Source organism: Salmo salar, chromosome 18, assembly GCF_965601325.2.
Source record: "Salmo salar chromosome 18, fSalSal1, whole genome shotgun sequence".
Classification (NCBI taxonomy): Eukaryota; Metazoa; Chordata; class Actinopteri; order Salmoniformes; family Salmonidae; genus Salmo; species Salmo salar.
The window spans coordinates 27,195,220-27,215,086 of NC_138308.1; the positions used below are offsets into that span (position 1 = coordinate 27,195,220).

The 19,867-nt window shown below is 42.5% G+C and overlaps 1 protein-coding gene across 1 annotated transcript in view; it reads right to left on the reverse strand.

Annotated features, from left to right (window-relative positions):
• The window catches only part of LOC106577110 (zinc transporter 6), a 76,414-nt gene extending 57,575 nt beyond the window's left edge, over positions 1-18,839 (reverse strand). The window contains exons 1-4 of the mRNA XM_014154850.2: positions 18,613-18,839; positions 17,369-17,415; positions 17,016-17,102; positions 4,379-4,463 (exon numbers count right to left, since the gene is read on the reverse strand). Coding sequence (XP_014010325.1) covers positions 4,379-4,463; positions 17,016-17,102; positions 17,369-17,415; positions 18,613-18,790 — 397 coding nt within the window. The 5' untranslated portion in view covers positions 18,791-18,839. The remainder of the gene's footprint in view (positions 1-4,378; positions 4,464-17,015; positions 17,103-17,368; positions 17,416-18,612) is intronic.
• Positions 18,840-19,867: the final 1,028 nt, after the last annotated feature.

Consider the following 19,867-nt stretch of genomic DNA (forward strand, 5'->3'; position numbering starts at 1 on the left):
CCTAAGAGGTCAATTTTTCCTTTTTAGTATTTTTATAAGAAACTGGAACAGAAAATGAGTTGCACTGCAATGTCTTCCTTTTGAATTTGAAAGGCTTCATGCTAATGACATCTTAGGGCGGCAGGTAGCCGAGCGGGTAGAGCGTTGGGCCAGTAAACTGAAAAGGTTACTCGTCCGAATCGCCAAGCTGACAAGGTGAAAAATCTGCCGTGGGCCCTTGAGCAAGGCACTTAATCCTAATTGCTGTTGATAATGGCTGACCCTGGCCGTAACCCCACTCTCCGAGGGTGTCTCAGGGGGAGTTGGGATATACAAAACACACATTTACAATTCACACATGAGTATAATACACACTGGTACATGTGTGAAATAGGTCAAATATAAGCACCCACCAAATTATTAAAAGGGATTTATTTTGGATTTATGCTGCCTTTATACTCAAAATTAGGCCTACATAAGTAAGTAGCCTTGCCCAAGCCAGAATGGCCCATAGGCCCATCTCCTGTTGTTGTAGTCTGAGGCAGCTGGAGAGGCTGCTAGTCTATCACTAGGCCTCGATGTATTCACATGCTAAGCCCAGTAATAGCCTGCAATGCCACTGTTAATTACATGTTCTCTTCCAAGTAACGTTATGCATGCTTGTTTAACAACCGCTTTATGAAAATGCACTATAAATAGACCTGTCAGAGAGAAATGCAGCATGTAGTCCTTGTGTGTTTTGTTCAGTGTCACTGAATTGGAAACCCCCATAATTAGACAATGAGATTTAAGTGTAGTCACATTTTCTCTTAGTTAATCACTATCTCGCTCAACCACGAATGCTGCACTTGAATTTACGGGTCAGTGAAGGATTACCCGCAGGTTTGCGTCAAACTCTGTGGAGCTAACATTGATTCTATCCAATCTGCAAGGAAGGATTAGGAGTAGTCGCCCTCCACTTTAGAGGTTTGTAATGGAAAAACATCTCCTGCTCAAGTTTGGAACGGGAGATCTCTTCAGGAAGCCACTTTCTCACAAATGAGCAGCTACATTCACAGCTAGGACCAGTCACAGGGATGAGGCTTGGTGCTGCTGATGGGGACTTCAGACTGTTCTCAGACCAGGCTCACAGCCCTTCCTCTTTCTTCCTCCTCCTGTGTGACTATATGGCCGCTGACATGGCAAATTTCGGCCCGATTATGCAAACCCCACGTTCTATGGTTCCGTCCTGCATGCCTTTGGGACATTATCGTATCAAATTCAATTAGAGATTTTCTTTTGTTTTCACAATATCACTCAGTTGATGATGCTCTACTGGAATGACTAGTCCACCGTAGGCAGTTCGGAGCATGTATGAAAAGCATACATCTAAGCAACAGCAGTGTAGCTTCACTTTGTTGTAACACTGGCATTGTTTACTATGAAGGGGGAGGGAGAGAGGGAGAGAGAGAGAGGAGGACAGGAGGGGAGTCTAATGAACCGGAAGCCAAATGCTCAGCCCACCACATTAGGGTAAATATGCAATGACTGGAAAACCTTCAGAGATGTGGAAGAGATAATTTGCCACACAGACACACTATAATAAAATCCTCAGACCACTACACTACCGCTCCTCTCGGTCTGAGAACCAAACTCATAACACACAGCTAAAACAACATCCACAAGCTTGTACACCACCTATCACATACAGTATACAAACACATACTAGTGTTGTCCTGACACCACACAAACAACATATACTAGTGCTGTCACAATATCATCATTTTGAGTTTGATAGTAGGATTAGTATCACAATACTCGGTACCAAAACAATACCACAGCAAACAAATAAAGTTGGGAGAAGGACAGATTTTCCAATCATCTTTCCAGGTTTTTGCTTTTCAAAACCACACTTAATAGAAAAACTAAACTGGATGTTCTAAGTTCACAACAATGAACTCATTCAAGTCAATGATGACATAATGGGTGGACTAGCGGCCATGGATGCGGTAAAGAGGTCAATCGAACTCCAACACAAAATGGAATTGCCATGGAAACACGTGGGGAAAAGGGCTGTGGGAGAAAGATTCAGAATCTCCTCATTGCCCCCCAGCAAAATTAGCCTACGTTGACATTCTACATTACCATTGAAATTATTGCATCTCAATACTGGCAGCCATTGCGAGTGTACCCATGAGTTCAGTCAAATTGCCAGAGTAAGAGATTGTGAAGCTGTTCTATTCATTCTATTTCTATGTGTGCTGTTGCTGCTGCATTGTGGTCACTCAGTCAACGATTTGTTTGACCAAAACATATACATTTGTTTTACGGTCATGACTATTATTTTATTTTCATGGTCTTCATCCATAACCGTCAGTTACACGGTAATTATGCCAGCCCTAATTTTACCACACAGGAGACCACTTTTGAGGTCTGTGAAAAATCTAAGATATTTTGATTGAGTGTAGTTGCCCTTTAATTTAAGTGTGCATGCACTGTAAAGATGTATAGAGATCATTACATGGAAATAGCCTGTTTTGCATGGAGATTACTTTCAAATGGCAGAAGCCTTCAATGGCAGTCAATTGGGTTGGGATTCCTATTGGTTGGGAGCGAGCAGCCAATTATCAGAGCATTTTCGTCTTCAATTGGTTTGCCTAGTTTGTAAATGGCTTTTAAGCAATATGACTGCCATCTAGTGGCCATAACTTAAAGACAAGATTTGGTTCAAGACCCAGCAAGGCAGGTGGCGGCGGCAAGTCACCAATATTAGCTTTACACTTTTTTTTCCTAACATAACAAGAAAATGTACTGCTTTAAAATGGAGATAGCATGGGCAGCGCCATTGAGCCTGTCACCAAGGCCATAATGGCACAGATACAACATTGCAATCTCTATACAATGCACCAAGCACTGTTTGGTTAGCAGTGTTTCTGTAGCGCACATGTGAGTTTGCAAAACAAACGCCCACTGGATTGAAGCAAATAATCATAATTCTGCCAGGTAGGCATAGGCTACTTTGTAGTTAACTTTAAATTGAAAAGGTTTTTGGGAAAGCCAAAAACAGCTACACAAAGTGGTAGACATACAAGCACCACACACACAGGGACATGCCCGTGCCGTTGCCTCTTCAGAAGATTCCAGGGAATACAAATCACTGATGCAGTCTGTTCATGTCTTATGGTAAACTTGGGCAAATTAATGTGTTCTAATAAGTACAATACATGATTTCAAAACATGTATGCACAGCAGTGTTCTAGAATATTGGACCGTTGGCTATCATACTTCTCGAATTCTCAGCGCAGCTCAAGCAATTTCTCCAACTGTCAACACATTCAAATGAATAGAGGACACGTACCGGAGCCGCGTTGGTTGGGAATTGTGGGGAGATGCACGTTCGGGCTGTGCGTCCCCCGCGGATGGTGGTCTCAGAGCCGCGTAGCTACAGTAAGTCACAATGGGACGCCAGACTATCGCGTCTGTGGACTTCAATTTACGCTTAACACATACTATTTGCAGCGGGACTTTTATGATTGCATAACAATTTTTTAAATCCCTTTACTTGAATTAGTAATAATATCATATTGATGTTGACATGTAAGATTGGGGGCAGCTTATGAGATCTACACATCACCATCTCCATAAACAGATGGTAATCACATTACCATCTCCCTAAACACAAGGCTGATCTGTGCAGATATAGGCTGGAAAATGCCATTACAGCACAGAGGAAAGACTATCTCTCGCCCTCAATGGCTTCAATATTAGCACAGCTTGATTTCGGTGTGGATAAACACCATATAGGAAGTTTACCAACAGTTTCCTGTCCTGTGGATCCATTCTCCTCTGTCTCTGAGCAGAAGGGTCTAACTGCCTGGTGCTGCGGTTTATTTGTGCTGGCTATTGACGTCTGTGTCGCATTCCTCGGGCCGCTCAATATCTGAACGTCCTCCATTTCCTGTGTCTCTGACACACAACACTGGTGGAGGCTGCTTGTGTTGCCATGTTTTTCATTGCACACATTTTCAGAGGGATTAATCATAAAAGGATTTCACACTGATTTCACCATGATCATCATCACAACAAGACTGCGACACCAGCAAAGATCTAATCTGCAATGTGGGGGTGGGGAGGTCGGATCATAGTAGATGAATTACTATTTCCCTCGGTCAAGAGGACTGTGACTAGATCTATAATATGGGATCTCTCTCTCTGGACATCATGAGTAGATCTAAGTAGTTGGAGAATAATCACTATAATGGTGTGAACTGCCATGGCCCTAGGTGAACAACTTTAGGGAGAACAGAATTACGTCAGAGCACAATATCAGAACAATGTCAGTACAGAGTGTTCTCACTGACGTCCTCTACTACGCCTGGCTGGCTGTGTGGAACACTGTCACGTGACGAGGACTACTCACCCATACTGTTGGTGGAGCTGCACCACATCAGCAGGCAACCAGTACAGAGGACATTCAGCATGCTGAACACCAGGATTCTCCATGACTGAAACACACAGAGCATAACATTAAATAGAGCTTTCCAAACCAAATTAATTCCTTTAGATCTATAGGATTGATGGGAGTGGGATATTAACAGGTAATGAAAGTGGACGATAGGTTAGGCACTGGCATAACATAACCTATCTGTCTGTTAAAAAAAAAAATATATATATATATATATATATATATTTTTTTTTAATCTGTTCCGTAATTCAGTGAATGCTTTGTATCAGACAAACCATGTAAAAAATGGAAAGAGAAAATGTGAGGAGGACGGTACAAACTCGAGGCCATCCACCGCTGCTTGGCCTGTCACTTTGTGTTGGAGTCAGAGGCTGTCCTTGGAGTGCTGTGAAATCTACAATTACTGCGGTGCGCAGTGTTATGACAGGGCTAGGGCGTCTTGTGACAGCCAGAGCCAGGGACAGAGATAGGAGCTGAAGTGTGTGTGTGGGCCTGTTGTGGCGTCAGGGCCCTACAGAACGCTGTGACCGTGTGTGTGTGCAAACAGAGCGACAGTATGCTGCACAACACATCCCAACCACACACTAACAGACACACACGAAAAACACACGAGATGACACACTGACACCCTCTGGGTGACGGCGGTATTGCAGGTAAACATGTCAGCACATCTTTTTCCTGAGGGTTGTACTGAAGACATCACATATCTAAGTTAAATTTTACATTGGAGTGACACTCGCAAACACCCTTAGGAAATTCAGCCTCCCTGAGTCACAGACTACAGTTGCTGATATATCATCTATAAATAACGTGTCGACCTAAAGTACTGCATCATCAGCTTGCGACAAACACTATACTGCATCATCAGCCCGAGCATGCGCCACGCAACGTGCATGCATTATAAGCCTGAGTTATCCATGGCTGCTGTGTGGCTCAGTTGGTTGAGCATGGCGCTTGCAACGCCGGGATTGTGGTTTCGATTCCCGGGGTCACCCATGCGTAAAATGTTTGCACGCCATGACTAAGTCCCTTTGGATAAAAGCTTACTTTTATATACTGCTCAAAAAAATAAAGGGAACACTAAAATAACACATCCTAGATCTGAATGAATGAAATAATCTTATTAAATACTTTTTTTCTTTACATAGTTGAATGTACTGACAACAAAATCACACAAAAATAATCAATGGAAATCCAATTTATCAACCCATGGAGGTCTGGATTTGGAGTCACACTCAAAATTTAAGTGGAAAACCACACTACAGGCTGATCCAACTTTGATGAAATGTCCTTAAAACAAGTCAAAATGAGGCTCAGTAGTGTGTGTGGCCTCCACGTGCCTGTATGACCTCCCTACAACGCCTCGGCATGCTCCTGATGAGGTGGCGGATGGTCTCCTGAGGGATCTCCTTCCAGACCTGGACTAAAGCATCCACCAACTCCTGGACAGTCTGTGGTGCAACGTGGCGTTGGTGGATGGAGCGAGACATGATGTCCCATATGTGCTCAATTGGATTCAGGTCTGGGGAACGGGCGGGCCAGTCCATAGCATTAATGCCTTCCTCTCGCAGGAACTGCTGACACACTCCAGCCACATGAGGTCTAGCATTGTCTTGCATTAGGAGGAACCCAGGGCCAACCGCACCAGCATTTGGTCTCACAAAGGGTCTGAGGATCTCATCTCGGTACCTAATGGCAGTCAGGCTACCTCTGGTGAGCACATGGAGGGCTGTGCGGCCCCCCAAATAAATGCCACCCCACACCATGACTGACCCACCGCCAAACCGGTCATGCTGGAGGATGTTGCAGGCAGCAGAACGTTCTCCACTGCATCTCCACACTCTGTCACGTCTGTCACATGTGCTCAGTGTGAACCTGCTTTCATCTGTGAAGAGCACAGGGCGCCAGTGGCGAATTTGCCAATCTTGGTGTTCTCTGGCAAATGCCAAACGTCCTGCACGGTGTTGGGCTGTAAGCACAACCCCCACCTGTGGACGTCGGGCCCTCATACCACCCTCATGGAGTCTGTTTCTGACCGTTTGAGCAGACACATGCACATTTGTGGCCTGCTGGAGGTCATTTTGCAGGGCTCTGGCAGTGCTCCTCCTGCTCCTCCTTGCACAAAGGCGGAGGTAGCGGTCCTGCTGCTGGGTTGTTGCCCTCCTACGGCCTCCTCCACGTCTCCTGATGTACTGGCCTGTCTCCTGGTAGCGCCTCCATGCTCTGGACACTACGCTGACAGACACAGCAAACCATCTTGCCACAGCTCGCATTGATGTGCCATCCTGGATGAGCTGCACTACCTGAGCCACGTGTGTGGGTTGTAGACCCCGTCTCATGCTACAACTAGAGTGAAAGCACCGCCAGCATTCAAAAGTGACCAAAACATCAGCCAGGAAGCATAGGAACTGAGAAGTGGTCTGTGGTCACCACCTGCAGAACCACTCCTTTATTGGGGGTGTCTTGCTAATTGCCTATAATTTCCACCTGTTGTCTATTCCATTTGCACAACAGCATGTGCAATTTATTGTCAATCAGTGTTGCTTCCTAAGTGGACAGTTTGATTACACAGAAGTGTTACTGACTTGGAGTTACATTGTGTTGTTTAAGTGTTCCCTTTATTTTTTTGAGCAGTGTATTATACAGGACACATGCCAAGTGACTGCTAAGCTCCGTAGTGAGGAAGTTAGACTGGCTGCATCTTCTCTGTGTGACTCATTTGTTCACTGTTATGCCTTTAATCCAGCAGAGTATAGGCCACCTCCACAGCACAGGGGGAGAGGACCCACTGTATTTTACTGCCAGGTCAACAGAATCATTCTAGAAGACTCCTGCTAGTAGGTGCATGGACAGAGCAGTGTTCAGCCACAGTGAGCCTAGCCTCAAGTATCACACAATCACACCTTTATCAAGAAAGACAACACTCCCCACTTTCTCCACCAAAGTATCAAGTCTAGAACTCTCATTTCAGAAAACTTAAGTCTCCTCTCTATGCATGTGAAGTGAACTAAGATGACTCTACCTCAATCTGTCTCTGTTCCTATAAAACCAAACCCAGTGCCAGTCTCTTCCATACAGCTTTTAGGGAGAGTAGTCAGAAGTCACACCACAGCACACTCTCTCCCTAGTCCCTACTCATGTAGATGAGGGCCTTTACCTCTGGCAGATGGGCCGCTTGGAGCCAAAAGCAGCTTATCCCAGACAGTGCAGCCCCAAGGCTGGCCATCCCATTGGTCCTTCGGTAGAGGCATGCCGAGCTACACTAGCAGAGCTAGCTAGTACACCGGCAGATGGAACACATACAGATAATTCCTAAAGAGGGGATTGAACCCCCATGTACCCTCGCTGTACACAGTGCACCGTCAGTGGAGAGCAGGGTATCAGTCAAGAGCCTTAATGTGTCCCTGTGGACAGAAGCCTTACAGTCCGGTCTTTATACCATCCAATATCCCATGTGTAATGGAGATAAGAACATGCCGTAAGCTCACTGCACAGCTTAAAATGTTGCCAATGGTGCTATCTAAATTGGATATTTTTCTATAGCTCAACTGGTTCGTACGTTGTCAAGGATGTCAGTCATGTACGTGTTAGCGCGGCAGAGGAACCCGGGTTCGAGCCGTGGTACGGACAGTTTACTCCAAGTTGTACTCAGGGAGGAAGCTAATACTACTAAGCTAGCAGTGATGTCGGTTTCACATACAGCCCTGATCCTTTGTTACTAGCCTATAGTGGGGTCCGGAATTATTGGATCCCTTGATAAAGATGAGCAAAAAAAGACTATAAAATAAATACTGAGCTTTATTGTATGCTACAATATCCAGTCAGAGTCTTCCTGACTCATAGAAACATTTTGTTTTTATTATTTTATACTAAAACAATTGCTCAGAGAAAGAGATAATGTTTAACAAGTAATAATTTTGTAAAAAAATTATTGGATCCAGTTTAACACTCCAGTCTGTGGAGAACACATCTTAAACCATTCCTCCATAAAGAATATTTCCATATCCATCCTCCATAAAGACCTTATTTTAAAGTCCTAAGTGTTTTAAGGCATAACATGCCCTCACATGACTTCACTGTCAAGGTCACGTATACTCTTACAGCTTGGCTTGTATAACAGCATTGCACTTTGCAGAGCCTTTTGCCTTTTTCTCTGCCAGATACCCTAAAGCGAATCAAAAGCCTTCCAGGAAAATATACCAGGCATATTTTGGATACAACATACATTTAAAAAAAGTAATGTTTACGTGGCAAAACGTGTCAAAGACATTGCACATAGCCACTTTTGTCTTTGTGCAAGGGATAGATGATGCTTCAAAGGCTTAACAAAACAAGGGCAAACCAAAGTTGACCTGTAGGGGAGAGAGTGGTATGTTGAGCCAAAGGGGTATGTTGAGCCAAAGGGGGATGATGAGCCACCCTTGTTTCTAGGAAACTATCTACAAAATTAATCATTTGACCAAATATTTGGGAAGAGGTAATTTCATGGAGTCTAAACGAAGAAACCACATGGGAAAAGTGGTACGGAACTTAAGTCCAAAAAACGCATTTTCACCAAGTCAAATGAATTTATTGCATTGAGGTTTCATGATGCGTGTATCTACATCAAAGTAGATTGTTCAATACATCAGTTGGGCTCGCTATAAGCTTCAATATGAGGTCTTAAACGTACACTACATGACCAAAAGTATGTGGAGACCTGCTCGTCGAACATCTCATTCAAAAATCATGGGCATTAATATGGAGTTGGTCCCCCATTTGCTGCTCTAAAAGCCTCCACTCTTCTGGGAACGCTTTCCACTAGATGTTGGAACATTGCTGCGGGGGACTTGCTCCCATTTAGCCACAAGAGCATTAGTGAGGTCGGCACTGATGTGGGGCAATTAGGCCTGGCTCGCAGTCGGCGTTCCAATGTTTCCCAAAAGTGTTCGATAGGGTTGAGGTCAGGATTCTGTGCAGGCCAGTCAAGTTCTTCCACAACGATCTCAACAAACCATTTCTGTATGGACCTCGCTTTGTGCACGGGGGCATTGTCATGCTGATACAGGAAAGGGCTATCCCCAAACTGGTGCCACAAAGTTGGAAGCACAGAATCATCTAGAATGTCATTGTATGCTGTAGCGTTAAGATATCCCTTCACTGGAACTAAGGAGCCTAAACCATGAAAAACAGTCCCAGACCATTACTCCTCCTCCACCAAACTATACAGTCGGCATTATGCATTCCGGCAGCAGGCATCTTTCTCCTGGCATCCGCCAAACCCAGATTTGTCTGTCAGAGTGTGATATGGTGAAGCGTGATTCATCACTTCAGAGAACATGTTTCCACTGCTCCAGAGTCCAATGGCAACGAGCTTTACACCACTCCAGCAGACGCTTGGCTTGCACAAGGTGATCTTAGGCTTGTGTGCAGCTACTCGACCATGGAAACCCATTTGCTCGACCACGGAAACCCGCTTCATGAAGCTCCCGCCGAACAGTTCTTGTGCTGACGTAGCTTCCAGAGGCAGTTTTGAATTCAGTAGTGAGTGTTGCAATCGAGGACAGACAATTTTTACCCACTTCAGCACTCAGCAGTCCCGTTCTGAGAGCTTGTGTGGCCTCCCACCTCACGGCTGAGCCGTTGTTGCTCCTAGACGTTCAGCTTCACAATAACAGCACTTGCTGTTGATCGGGGCAGCTCTAGCAGGGCAGAAATGTAATGAACTGACTTGTTGGAAATGTGGCATCCTATGACGTTGCCACATTGAAAGTCACTGAGCTCTTCAGTAAGGCCATTCAATTGACAATGTTTGTCTATGGAGATTGCATGGTGGTGTGGTTGATTTTATATACCGGTCAGCAATGGGTGTGGCTAAAATAGCCGAGTCCACTAATTTGAAGGGGTGCCCACATACATACACACACGTTCAAAAGTTTGGGGTCACTTAGAAATGTCCTTGTTTTTGAAAGAAAAGCACATTTTTTTTGCCTGTTAATATAACATCAAATTGATCAGAAATATAATGTAGACAATGTTAATGTTCTAAATGAGTATTGTAGCTGGAAACAGCTGATTTTTTTTAATGGAATATCTACATAGTCTACATCGACATAGAAATTGCCAAGAAACTGAAGCTCTCGTACAGTGCTGTGTACTACTCCCTTCACAGAACAGCACAAACTGGCTCTAACCAGAATAGAAACAGGAGTGGGAGGCCCCGGTGCACAACTGAGCAAAAGGACAAGTACATTAGAGTGTCTAGTTTGAGAAACAGACGCCTCACAAGTCTTCAACTGGCAGCTTCATTAAATAGTACCCGCAAAACACCAGTCTCAACGTCAACAGTGAAAAGGCGACCCCGGGATGCTGGCCTTCTAGGCAGAGTTCCTCTGTCCAGTGTGTGTGTGTTCTTTTGCCCATCTTACTCTTATTTTTATTGGCCAGTCAGAGGTGGCTTTTTTTGCATCTCTTCCTAGAAGGCCAGCATCCCAGAGTCGCCTCTTCACTGTTGACGTTGAGACTGATGTTTTGCGCCGTTTGCGCTGTTCTGGGAGTAGTTCACAGCGAGATCTTCAGTTCCTTGGAAATTTCTCACATGGAATAGCCTTCATTTCTCAGAACAAAAATAGACTGACGAGTTTCAGAAGAAAGTTCTTTGTTTCTGGCCATTTTCAGCCTGTAATCGAACTCACAAATGCTGATGCTTCAGATACTCAACTAGTCTAAAGGCCAGTTTTATTGCTTCTTTAAATCAGAATAGTTTTCAGCTGTGCTAACATAATTGCAAAAGGGTTTTCTAATGATCAATTAGCCTTGTAAAATGATCAACTTGGATTAGCTAACACAATGTGCCATTGGAACACAGGAGTGATGGTTGCTGATAATGGGCCTCTGTACGCCTACGTAGACATTTCATAAAAATCTTGCATTTCCAGCTACAATACTCATTTACAATAATAACAATGTCTACACTGTATTCCTGATCAATTAGATGTTGTTTTAAATGGACAAAAAAAGTGCTTTCTTTCCAAAGCAAGGACATTTCTAAGTGACCCCAAACTTTTGAACGGTAGTTTTACAGTTGAAGTCAGAAGTTTACATACACCTTAGCCAAATACATTTAAACTCAGTTTTTCACAATTCCTCACATTTAATCCTAATAAAAATTCCCTGTCTTAGGTCAGTTAGGCTCCCCACTTTATTTTAAGAATGTGAAATGTCATAATAATAGTAGAGAGAATGATTTATTTCAGCTTTTATTTCTTTCATCACATTCCCAGCGGGCAGAAGTTTACATACACTCAATTAGTATTTGGTAGCATTGCCTTTAAATTGTTTAACTTGGGTCAAACATTTCAGGTAGCCTTCCACAAGCTACCCACAACAAGTTGGGTGAATTCTGGCCCATTCCTCCTGACAGAGCTGATGTAACTGAGTCAGGTTTGTATGCCTCCTTGCTCACACACGCTTTTTCAGTTCTGCCTACAAATTTTCTATAGGATTGAGGTCAGGGCTTTGTGATGGCAACTGCAATACCTTGACTTTGTTGTCCTTAAGCCATTTTGACACAACTTTGGAAGTATGCTTGGGGTCATTGTCCATTTGGAAGACCCATTTGTGACCAAGCTTTAACTTCCTGACTGATGTCTTGAGATGTTACTTCAATATATCCACATAATTTTCCTCCCTCATGATGCCATCTATTTGTAAAGTGCACCAGTCCCTCCTGCAGCAAAGCACCCCCAAAACATGATGCTGCCATCCCCGTGCTTCATGGTTGGGATGGTGTTCTTCGGCTTGCAAGCTTCCCCCTTTTTCCTCCAAACAAAACAATGGTCATTATGGCCAAACAGTTCTATTTTTGTTTCATCAGACCAGAGGTCATTTATCCAAAAAGTATGATCTTTGTCCCCATGTGCAGTTGCAAACTGTAGTCAATTTTTTTTTTTTTACGGTGGTTTTGGAGCAGTGGCTTCTTCCTTGCTGAGCGGCCTAACAGGTTACGTCGATACAGGACTCGTTTTACTGTGGATATAGATACTTTTGTACCCGTTTCCTCCAGCATCTTCACAAGGTCCTTTGCCGTTGTTCTGGGATTGAGTTGCACTTTTCGCACCAAAGTACGTTCATCTCTAGGAGACAGAACGCGTCTCCTTCCTGAACGGTATGACGGCTGTGTGGTCCCATGGTGTTTATACTTGTGTACTATTGTATGTACAGATGAACGTGGCACCTTCAGGCATTTGGAAATTGCTCCCAAGGATGAACCAGACTTGTGGAGGTCTACAAATTTATTTTCTGAGGTCTTGGCTGATTTCTTTTGATTTTCCCATGATGTCTAGCAAAGACGCACTGAGCTTGAAGGTAGGCCTTGAAATACATTCACAGGTACACCTCCAATTGACTCAAATTATGTCAATTAGCCTATCAGAAGCTTCTAAAGCCAAGACAAAATTTTAGGGAATTTTCCAAGCTGTTTAAAGGCACAATCAACTTAGTGTATGTAAACTTCTGACCCACTGGAAATGTGATCCAATGAATTATAAGTGAAATAATCTGCCTGTAAACAATTGTTGGAAAAATGACTTGTCATGCACAAAGTAGACATCCTAACTGACTTGCCAAAACTATAATTTGTTAACAAGAAATTTGTGGAGTGATTGAAAAATGAGTTTTAATGACTCCAACCTAAGTGTATGTAAACTTCCAACTTCAACTGTATTTGTGTAGCATGAAAGTGCATCCTTGTAGCTGTGTGGGCTAATATTGTCTAAATGTTTGCCTTGGGGTAAGTTGACCCAATAGCAAGTTGAGCAAATTGAAGTGTTTTCTTCCCAGGCGTAATGGAAAGCATTATCGCTGGGATATGAGGTAACAGGCCCATGTTAAGTGTTTTTTTTAAACTAGCGTTTGTTAGGTGTTAAAGGGATATTTGGGGGTTTTGGCAATGAGGCCCTTTACCTACTTCAGTCAGATGAACTTGTGGATACCATTTTAATGTCTGTGTCCAGTATGAAGGAAATTACAGGTAGTTTCACAAGCCAATGCTAACTTGTGTTACCCATAGACTTCCAGTCATCACGCCAACACTAGTTAGCATTGGCTCACAAAACTACTTATACCTTCATACATAAAAATGGTATCCACTAGTTTATCTGACTCTGGGGAAGTAGATAAAGGGCCTCCTTTCCAAAATTCCAAAGTATCCCTCTAACCTCTTATGGCTAGGGGGCAGTATTTTCACGGCTGGATAAAAAACGTACCCGATTTAATCTGGTTACTAATCCTACCCAGTAACTAGAATATGCATATACTTATTATATATGGATAGAAAACACCCTAAAGTTTCTAAAACTGTTTGAATGGTGTCTGAGTATAACAGAACTCAAATGGCAGGTCAAAACCTGAGAGATTCCTTTACAGGAAGTGGCCTGTCTGACCATTTCTGGAACTTCTTTGCCATCTCTATCTTTTACTAAGGATCTCTGCTCTAACGTGACACTTCCTACGTCGTCCATAGGCGCTCAGAGCCCGGGAAAAACCTGAATGTCGTCATCCCAGCCCCAGGCTGAAACACATTATCGCCTTTCTCAAGTGGCCGATCAAGGGACTCTGGGCTTAGGCGCGTGACCTAGCCGCCCCCGTCTTTGTGATTTTTTCCTCTGTTTGCCGAAAAGGAGATTCCCGGTCGGAATATTATCGCTTTTCTACGAGAAAAATTGCATAAAAATTGATTTTAAACAGCGGTTGACATGCTTCGAAGTACGGTAATGGAATATTTAGAATTTTTTTGTCACGAATTGCGCCATGCGCACGACCCTTCTTTACCATTTTGGATAGTGTCTGGAACGCATGAACAAAACGCCGCTATTCGGATATAACGATGGATTATTTTGGACCAAACCAACATTTGTTAATGAAGTAGCAGTCCTGGGAGTGCATTCTGACGAAGACAACAAAGGTAATGAAACTTTTGTAATAGTAAATCGGAGTTTGATCAGGGCTAAACTTGGTCGGTGTCTAAATGGCTAGCCGATCTACTGAGAATATTGCAAAATGTGCTTTCACCGAAAAGCTATTTTAAAATCGGACATAGAGTGCATAGAGGAGTTCTGCATCTATAATTCTTAAAATAATTGTTATGTTTTTTGTGAATGTTTATCGTGAGTAATTTAGTAAATTCACCGGATGTTTGCGGGGGGTATGCTAGTTCTGAACGTCACATGCTAATGTAAAAAGCTGTTTTTTGATATAAATATGAACTTGATTGAACAAAACATGCATGCATTGTATAACATAATGTCCCAGGGTTGTCATCTGATGAAGATCATCAAAGGTTAGTGCTGCATTTAGCTGTGGTTTTGTTTTTTGTGACATTATATGCAAGCTTGAAAAATGGGTGTCTGATTATTTCTGGCTTGGTACTCTGCTGACATAATCTAATGTTTTGCTTTCGCTGTAAAGCCTTTTTGAAATCGGACAGTGTGGTTAGATAAAGGAGAGTCTTGTCTTTAAAATGCTGTGAAATAGTCATATGTTTGAAAAATTGAAGTTTTTGTATTTTTGAGGAATTTGTAATTCGCGCCACGCCTATCATTGGATATTGGAGCAGGTGTTCCGCTAGCGGAACGTCTAGATGTAAGAGGCTAAAAAGATGCACTATACAGAAATCGCACCGCCATTTCCTGGTTGCTAAAATTCTAATAGCTTGCCTAATTTCAATTTATGTGATTAAACAATAAAATATAGTGAAGAGAATAATTTTACCATCTAAACCGCTGTGAAATATCTTTCCATAACCCAAAATATTGTATTTTCAGCTGGTGTACAAAACCAAATGTTAAAGACGCTAAAACTAAACTTAAGAACAAGAAGCATAGAACAGATCTACCACTTCTTAGACTTGCTTTCAATGAGAATGACAGATCTATAAACACACATTTCTTTGTGAATTTGGTCAGGTCACCCAAAAAGTTACATATTGCAGCTTTAAGCCTGTGTTAAAAGATGCTTAAAATGATTAAAAGACCAAAATGCAATATTGTGATTGAATTGTGTTTGGGAAATAAAGATAGACATGGTTTTAAAAAATAACTGGTAATATGTCATACAGTACAAAAATGTGTAGGCGGCTTAACTTACCCTATACCCGGGGTAAGTTGTGCTAAGAGACCAGTTTTTTTGGACAAGATATGTTCTCAAAACTGTAACGGTTACATGAATTCTGATTATTTCCAGGTATAAACAACACCCTGAAATATGTAGATTTCTTTGTTAGAATGAATAATATTTCTCGACTGAGTGATGCTGAATATGAAAAAAATAAAAAATAAATAATAATAATAAATAAACTACTTACCCCACTCTCCCCTACAAAAGGTTGCAGATTCGCAAACTGGTCTAGTTAGTGACTGTTTTTAGCTCCATTAACTTTAGTTGGGCTAGTGCAAAGGGCTATTACTGAGCTACCTGAGGCTGTGCGTTTCACAAATCAACACTGTCTTGCCATCGATTTCTAATGGGCTTGAAGACAACATATACTTTGCACCTACTGCACAGGAGGGCACGACACGGGCTGAGCATCCCCAAATTAGATGTGATACCATGAGGGGAGCGGCATTTTCACATTCAATCAATGTTTAGCCTTGGACTTTGTTTGCTCTGTAAACTGTGCACTGTAATCCACTCCTGGTTTTGTTTGTAAAAGTAGGACCTTGGTGTAGGCCAAAAAGTAGATTACACTCTGCACGCCACCCCACGTGTTCTACAATTCCATCAAGTCTCTGAGCCTTCCTGGACAAGTCCATTATCAACCAGATTACTGAAAACTCTATTTGCCAAGTTGGGTTGGCAAGACCTGTCAATTCCCACTGTGATGGAGAAGTCCATAGAGTGAAAGATTATCATGAGGTGTTTGGGCACTTGCCTATGAGATGAGATGTCTAAACAGCTTACCAGAATAGTGCAATAATAAAGTCAGGGTCATCTGGGAAGGGGGATTGAGGAATTCCCAAACAAAGAGCATTGCGGGAGAGTTCGTCCCTGAGGCATATTAATGTACATGCTAGCCTCTACGAGTCTGAGTGTGGAAGCTTCCACTTTTGTCTAATATATAAATTCAAAATGTTGAGTCAACTTCATTTTAACTTTCTCTACCTGTTGTCCCCTGATTTTGTTGTTCTACCGTTGGAAATTTGAGACAAAATATCCACAGGAAAGTGTTATTAACTTGACTTTTCAGAACACTGGTGTGTATATAGTTCTGTCAGCTTGTATTTCCGCTTTGTAGTTTCAATCTACTGACGCTATTGTTTACATAGTGTGCATCACGTGCGACTGCATCAGGAGATTGAAAATATAGACTGACGTTCTAAAAACTAGGGTTTATAATACTTTCCTGTGGGTATTTTTTATTTTATTTTGCAAGACATAAGGAACAACCACCCAGACAACCGGTAGAGTAAGTTGAAATATAATTTTATTGAACATTCTGGCTTGTAGAGGTCGTTAGAGGAATAAAACATATTGTATTTCTTTCTTTCAGAGTGTGCAAACAGCAAGGTGTATTAGGCAATACACACGAATGCATACACCCCTTCTGCTAACTTACCTGTCTGTCTGAAGTCACCAAGCGGAATTCTTGAGAGAGTTTCCCAAAGAAGGACCTGTGCGTCTTCCGGAATGGGTGTATAGTACCCTGTGGGTACCACACAAACACACAGTCACGTGAAAGGATGTGAGAGAGAAGGATGAAACCTGTAAAGCTTGCAGCGAAGTAGGGGGAGACGAGCTATAAGTCTTACATAATACTACCATCTAGTGGCTTCACAATGTAGTGTTTATCCTTCTTCAGATACAGTAGGCTGCCAGTAATTAATTAATTAATTAAATAAATATACTTTTTTTTTAATTTTTTTTTTTACTTTAGACCCTCCCAACTTGTCTTAAAAAAGGAAAACTTACCAGCACAAACATGTCAGTTTCATGCTTTTTTCTGTGCAATGGGATATCTGCAGAGGAAGAGTAAGTATATGGTTATGAAAAACACTGATACAAAGTACTGATATAAAGTATAGTATTCATCTGACGTTATTTTCAAGATACCTGAATGATGCATGTTTGATTATTATAATTTTTTTGTACTTTTATTTAACTAGGCAAGTCAGTTAAGAAAAAAAATTGTATTTACAATGACGGCCTACCCCGGCCAAACCCTAACGACGCTGTGCCAATTGTGTGCCGCCCTACGGGACTCCCAATCACGGCCGGTTGTGATACAGCCTGGAATTGAACCAGGGTCTGTAGTGATGCCTCTTGCATGGAGATGCAGTGCCTTAGAACGCTGCGCCACTCTGGAGCCTAAATTATGCATGGTTTTCAAAATGCATTTCCACCTAAGACTTACCCCCAGGCCAGTGTGTCCCCAGTGTTTCATGTTAATGTAAACTCTTGGTGCAATTGTGTCTCCATCAGGAGTGTGACATTAAAGACTTGGTGCAAGCAGAATCAACAACATCTGCACCATCAAGACAGTTGCTTTGTGATAAGGTGTTAAATGTTCACAGTTAGCCATTGTTAAGTAAATGCAATCTGAGAAGTACCAGTGGCCAGGCCTTGGCCCCATGACAGAGCAGTTCTGCTGGAGCCATGGGCAGTGACACACGGGTGCCGCCCCGCGTAGATGGAAACAGAAAAGTTGGAGCCTTTTGGGTAAAACACCGTGGTAAATGTCAGATGGAAACTCCAATCTGGGTGATCTGTCTTAGCCATCTCTCATTTTAGTCGTAATGTTATGGCTAGGTCTGGCTGTGCAAAGAAGATGCAGGTGGCAAAGGTTTAAGAAATCTGCAGATAGCCGGTCAGCCACCTAGCTAGCGCTGCTTTGATTTTCTGGCCTAGCTAGCTGGCCTAACGTTTAATCTGCTAGTTAACTTCGTCAACGTTAGTTAACTTTACCCCGGAATTCAGTTAAGTTCACTCTAGCAAAACATGTTAGCTGACAAGTTTTCTCGTCTTGACAATCATAACATGGCAGTGCCAATGCATTAGCGACAGTGAAGATTTACCTACACACAGCTGTGGAAAGATGCTTCATAGCTGATTATGGTTTCTAACGGTGGCTAGCCAGTTTGCCGTTACCCTAGCTACCAATAACGTTGCGCTGGCTAGCTAGCATAACATAGTTACCGGCAACGTTAGCTAACTACCTGAATCGTTGATAACATCCACCGCCACCATGTCAGGTTTATCCAGGGGACCAACTTTCCTCTCGGTCACCCCGGACGGCACCACGTCCGGCTTGGAACCGAATTTTCTGGTGTAAAAGTCCCCAACATTGTGATACGATAGTCCTGATGGAGATGTGGTCATACCATCCATCGCCATTTTGGACCCTTCAAATCGATTGAACTCTCGAGAACCTCTTAGTTGCGCGTGCCTGCACAAATTCATAGATCTGTAGATCATCTTATCGTGATCTAGCTCTTGGCTATCTCGAAAAAATATTGTTTACATAGTTTTGCAGTCAGGGATTTCAGGGCGTCATACAACTAGAGTGAGGAAAGGAGAGAGTTTGATTTGTTTCAAAGATACACCTCTAAAGTACTATGGTTTATTTTTGTGTTCAGTCTTAATTTGAGGGACTAATGTCTGATTTATGGGTTTGGCAGATTGTGATCTGCAAGAATTTGTCACAAGTTTTTGTTTCTTGAGAAGATGAAAAGATACCATTTTTTGGAAGAAAAAACCCCCGCTAATTTAATGAAATAACGTACATTCAAGACCCACTTTCTGCTGAAGTTGCAGTTATGTTGGTGGTTGATAAGAAATAAGATTCTGTATCAATAAAAATTACATGAAGACATTCACCAAATTGACCGACACAGTTGTTTTGAATAGCTAGTGTTGCGTTCAAAGCAACTGGCAACAAGGAAAAATACGGGGTCAAATCATGTCATCAGTGATCTTCAGGTCGGAAAGTTGGAGCTCTAGAAAGAGGCCCGGGTTGGATGAACGTAAAATCGATTTTCCCAGTCAGACTTCGTTTTTTTCCCCTCGAGTAAACCGTTGTTTTGAACACACTAAAGTCGGAAGGCGGAGATTTCCGAGTTCCCACTTATTTTGAACACGGAATTCTCGAACCCGCAAAAAGAAAATATGCACATTTTCCCACCAGTGAAGTGCTTCCAACAAATTGACTTTTTGCGGATGAAAATCAGTGCGTGATGACGTATTTAGTGCACACAACATTTATTTTTTCACTTACGTTTTCAGGTACCGAATAAAAATATGAATTTCAATATGTTTCCATCACATTTTCAACTCTACCGATAGTTTTGCCATTAAATAGCAAAGCTGCCTACCTTGGCGCGTGCGCTATAGCCAAAGATCGCAGATACAGTGCGGGTATTGTCATAAGAGCGATAATATTTTTCTTTGTCAAACGGCAGTCGAGCATCGTGT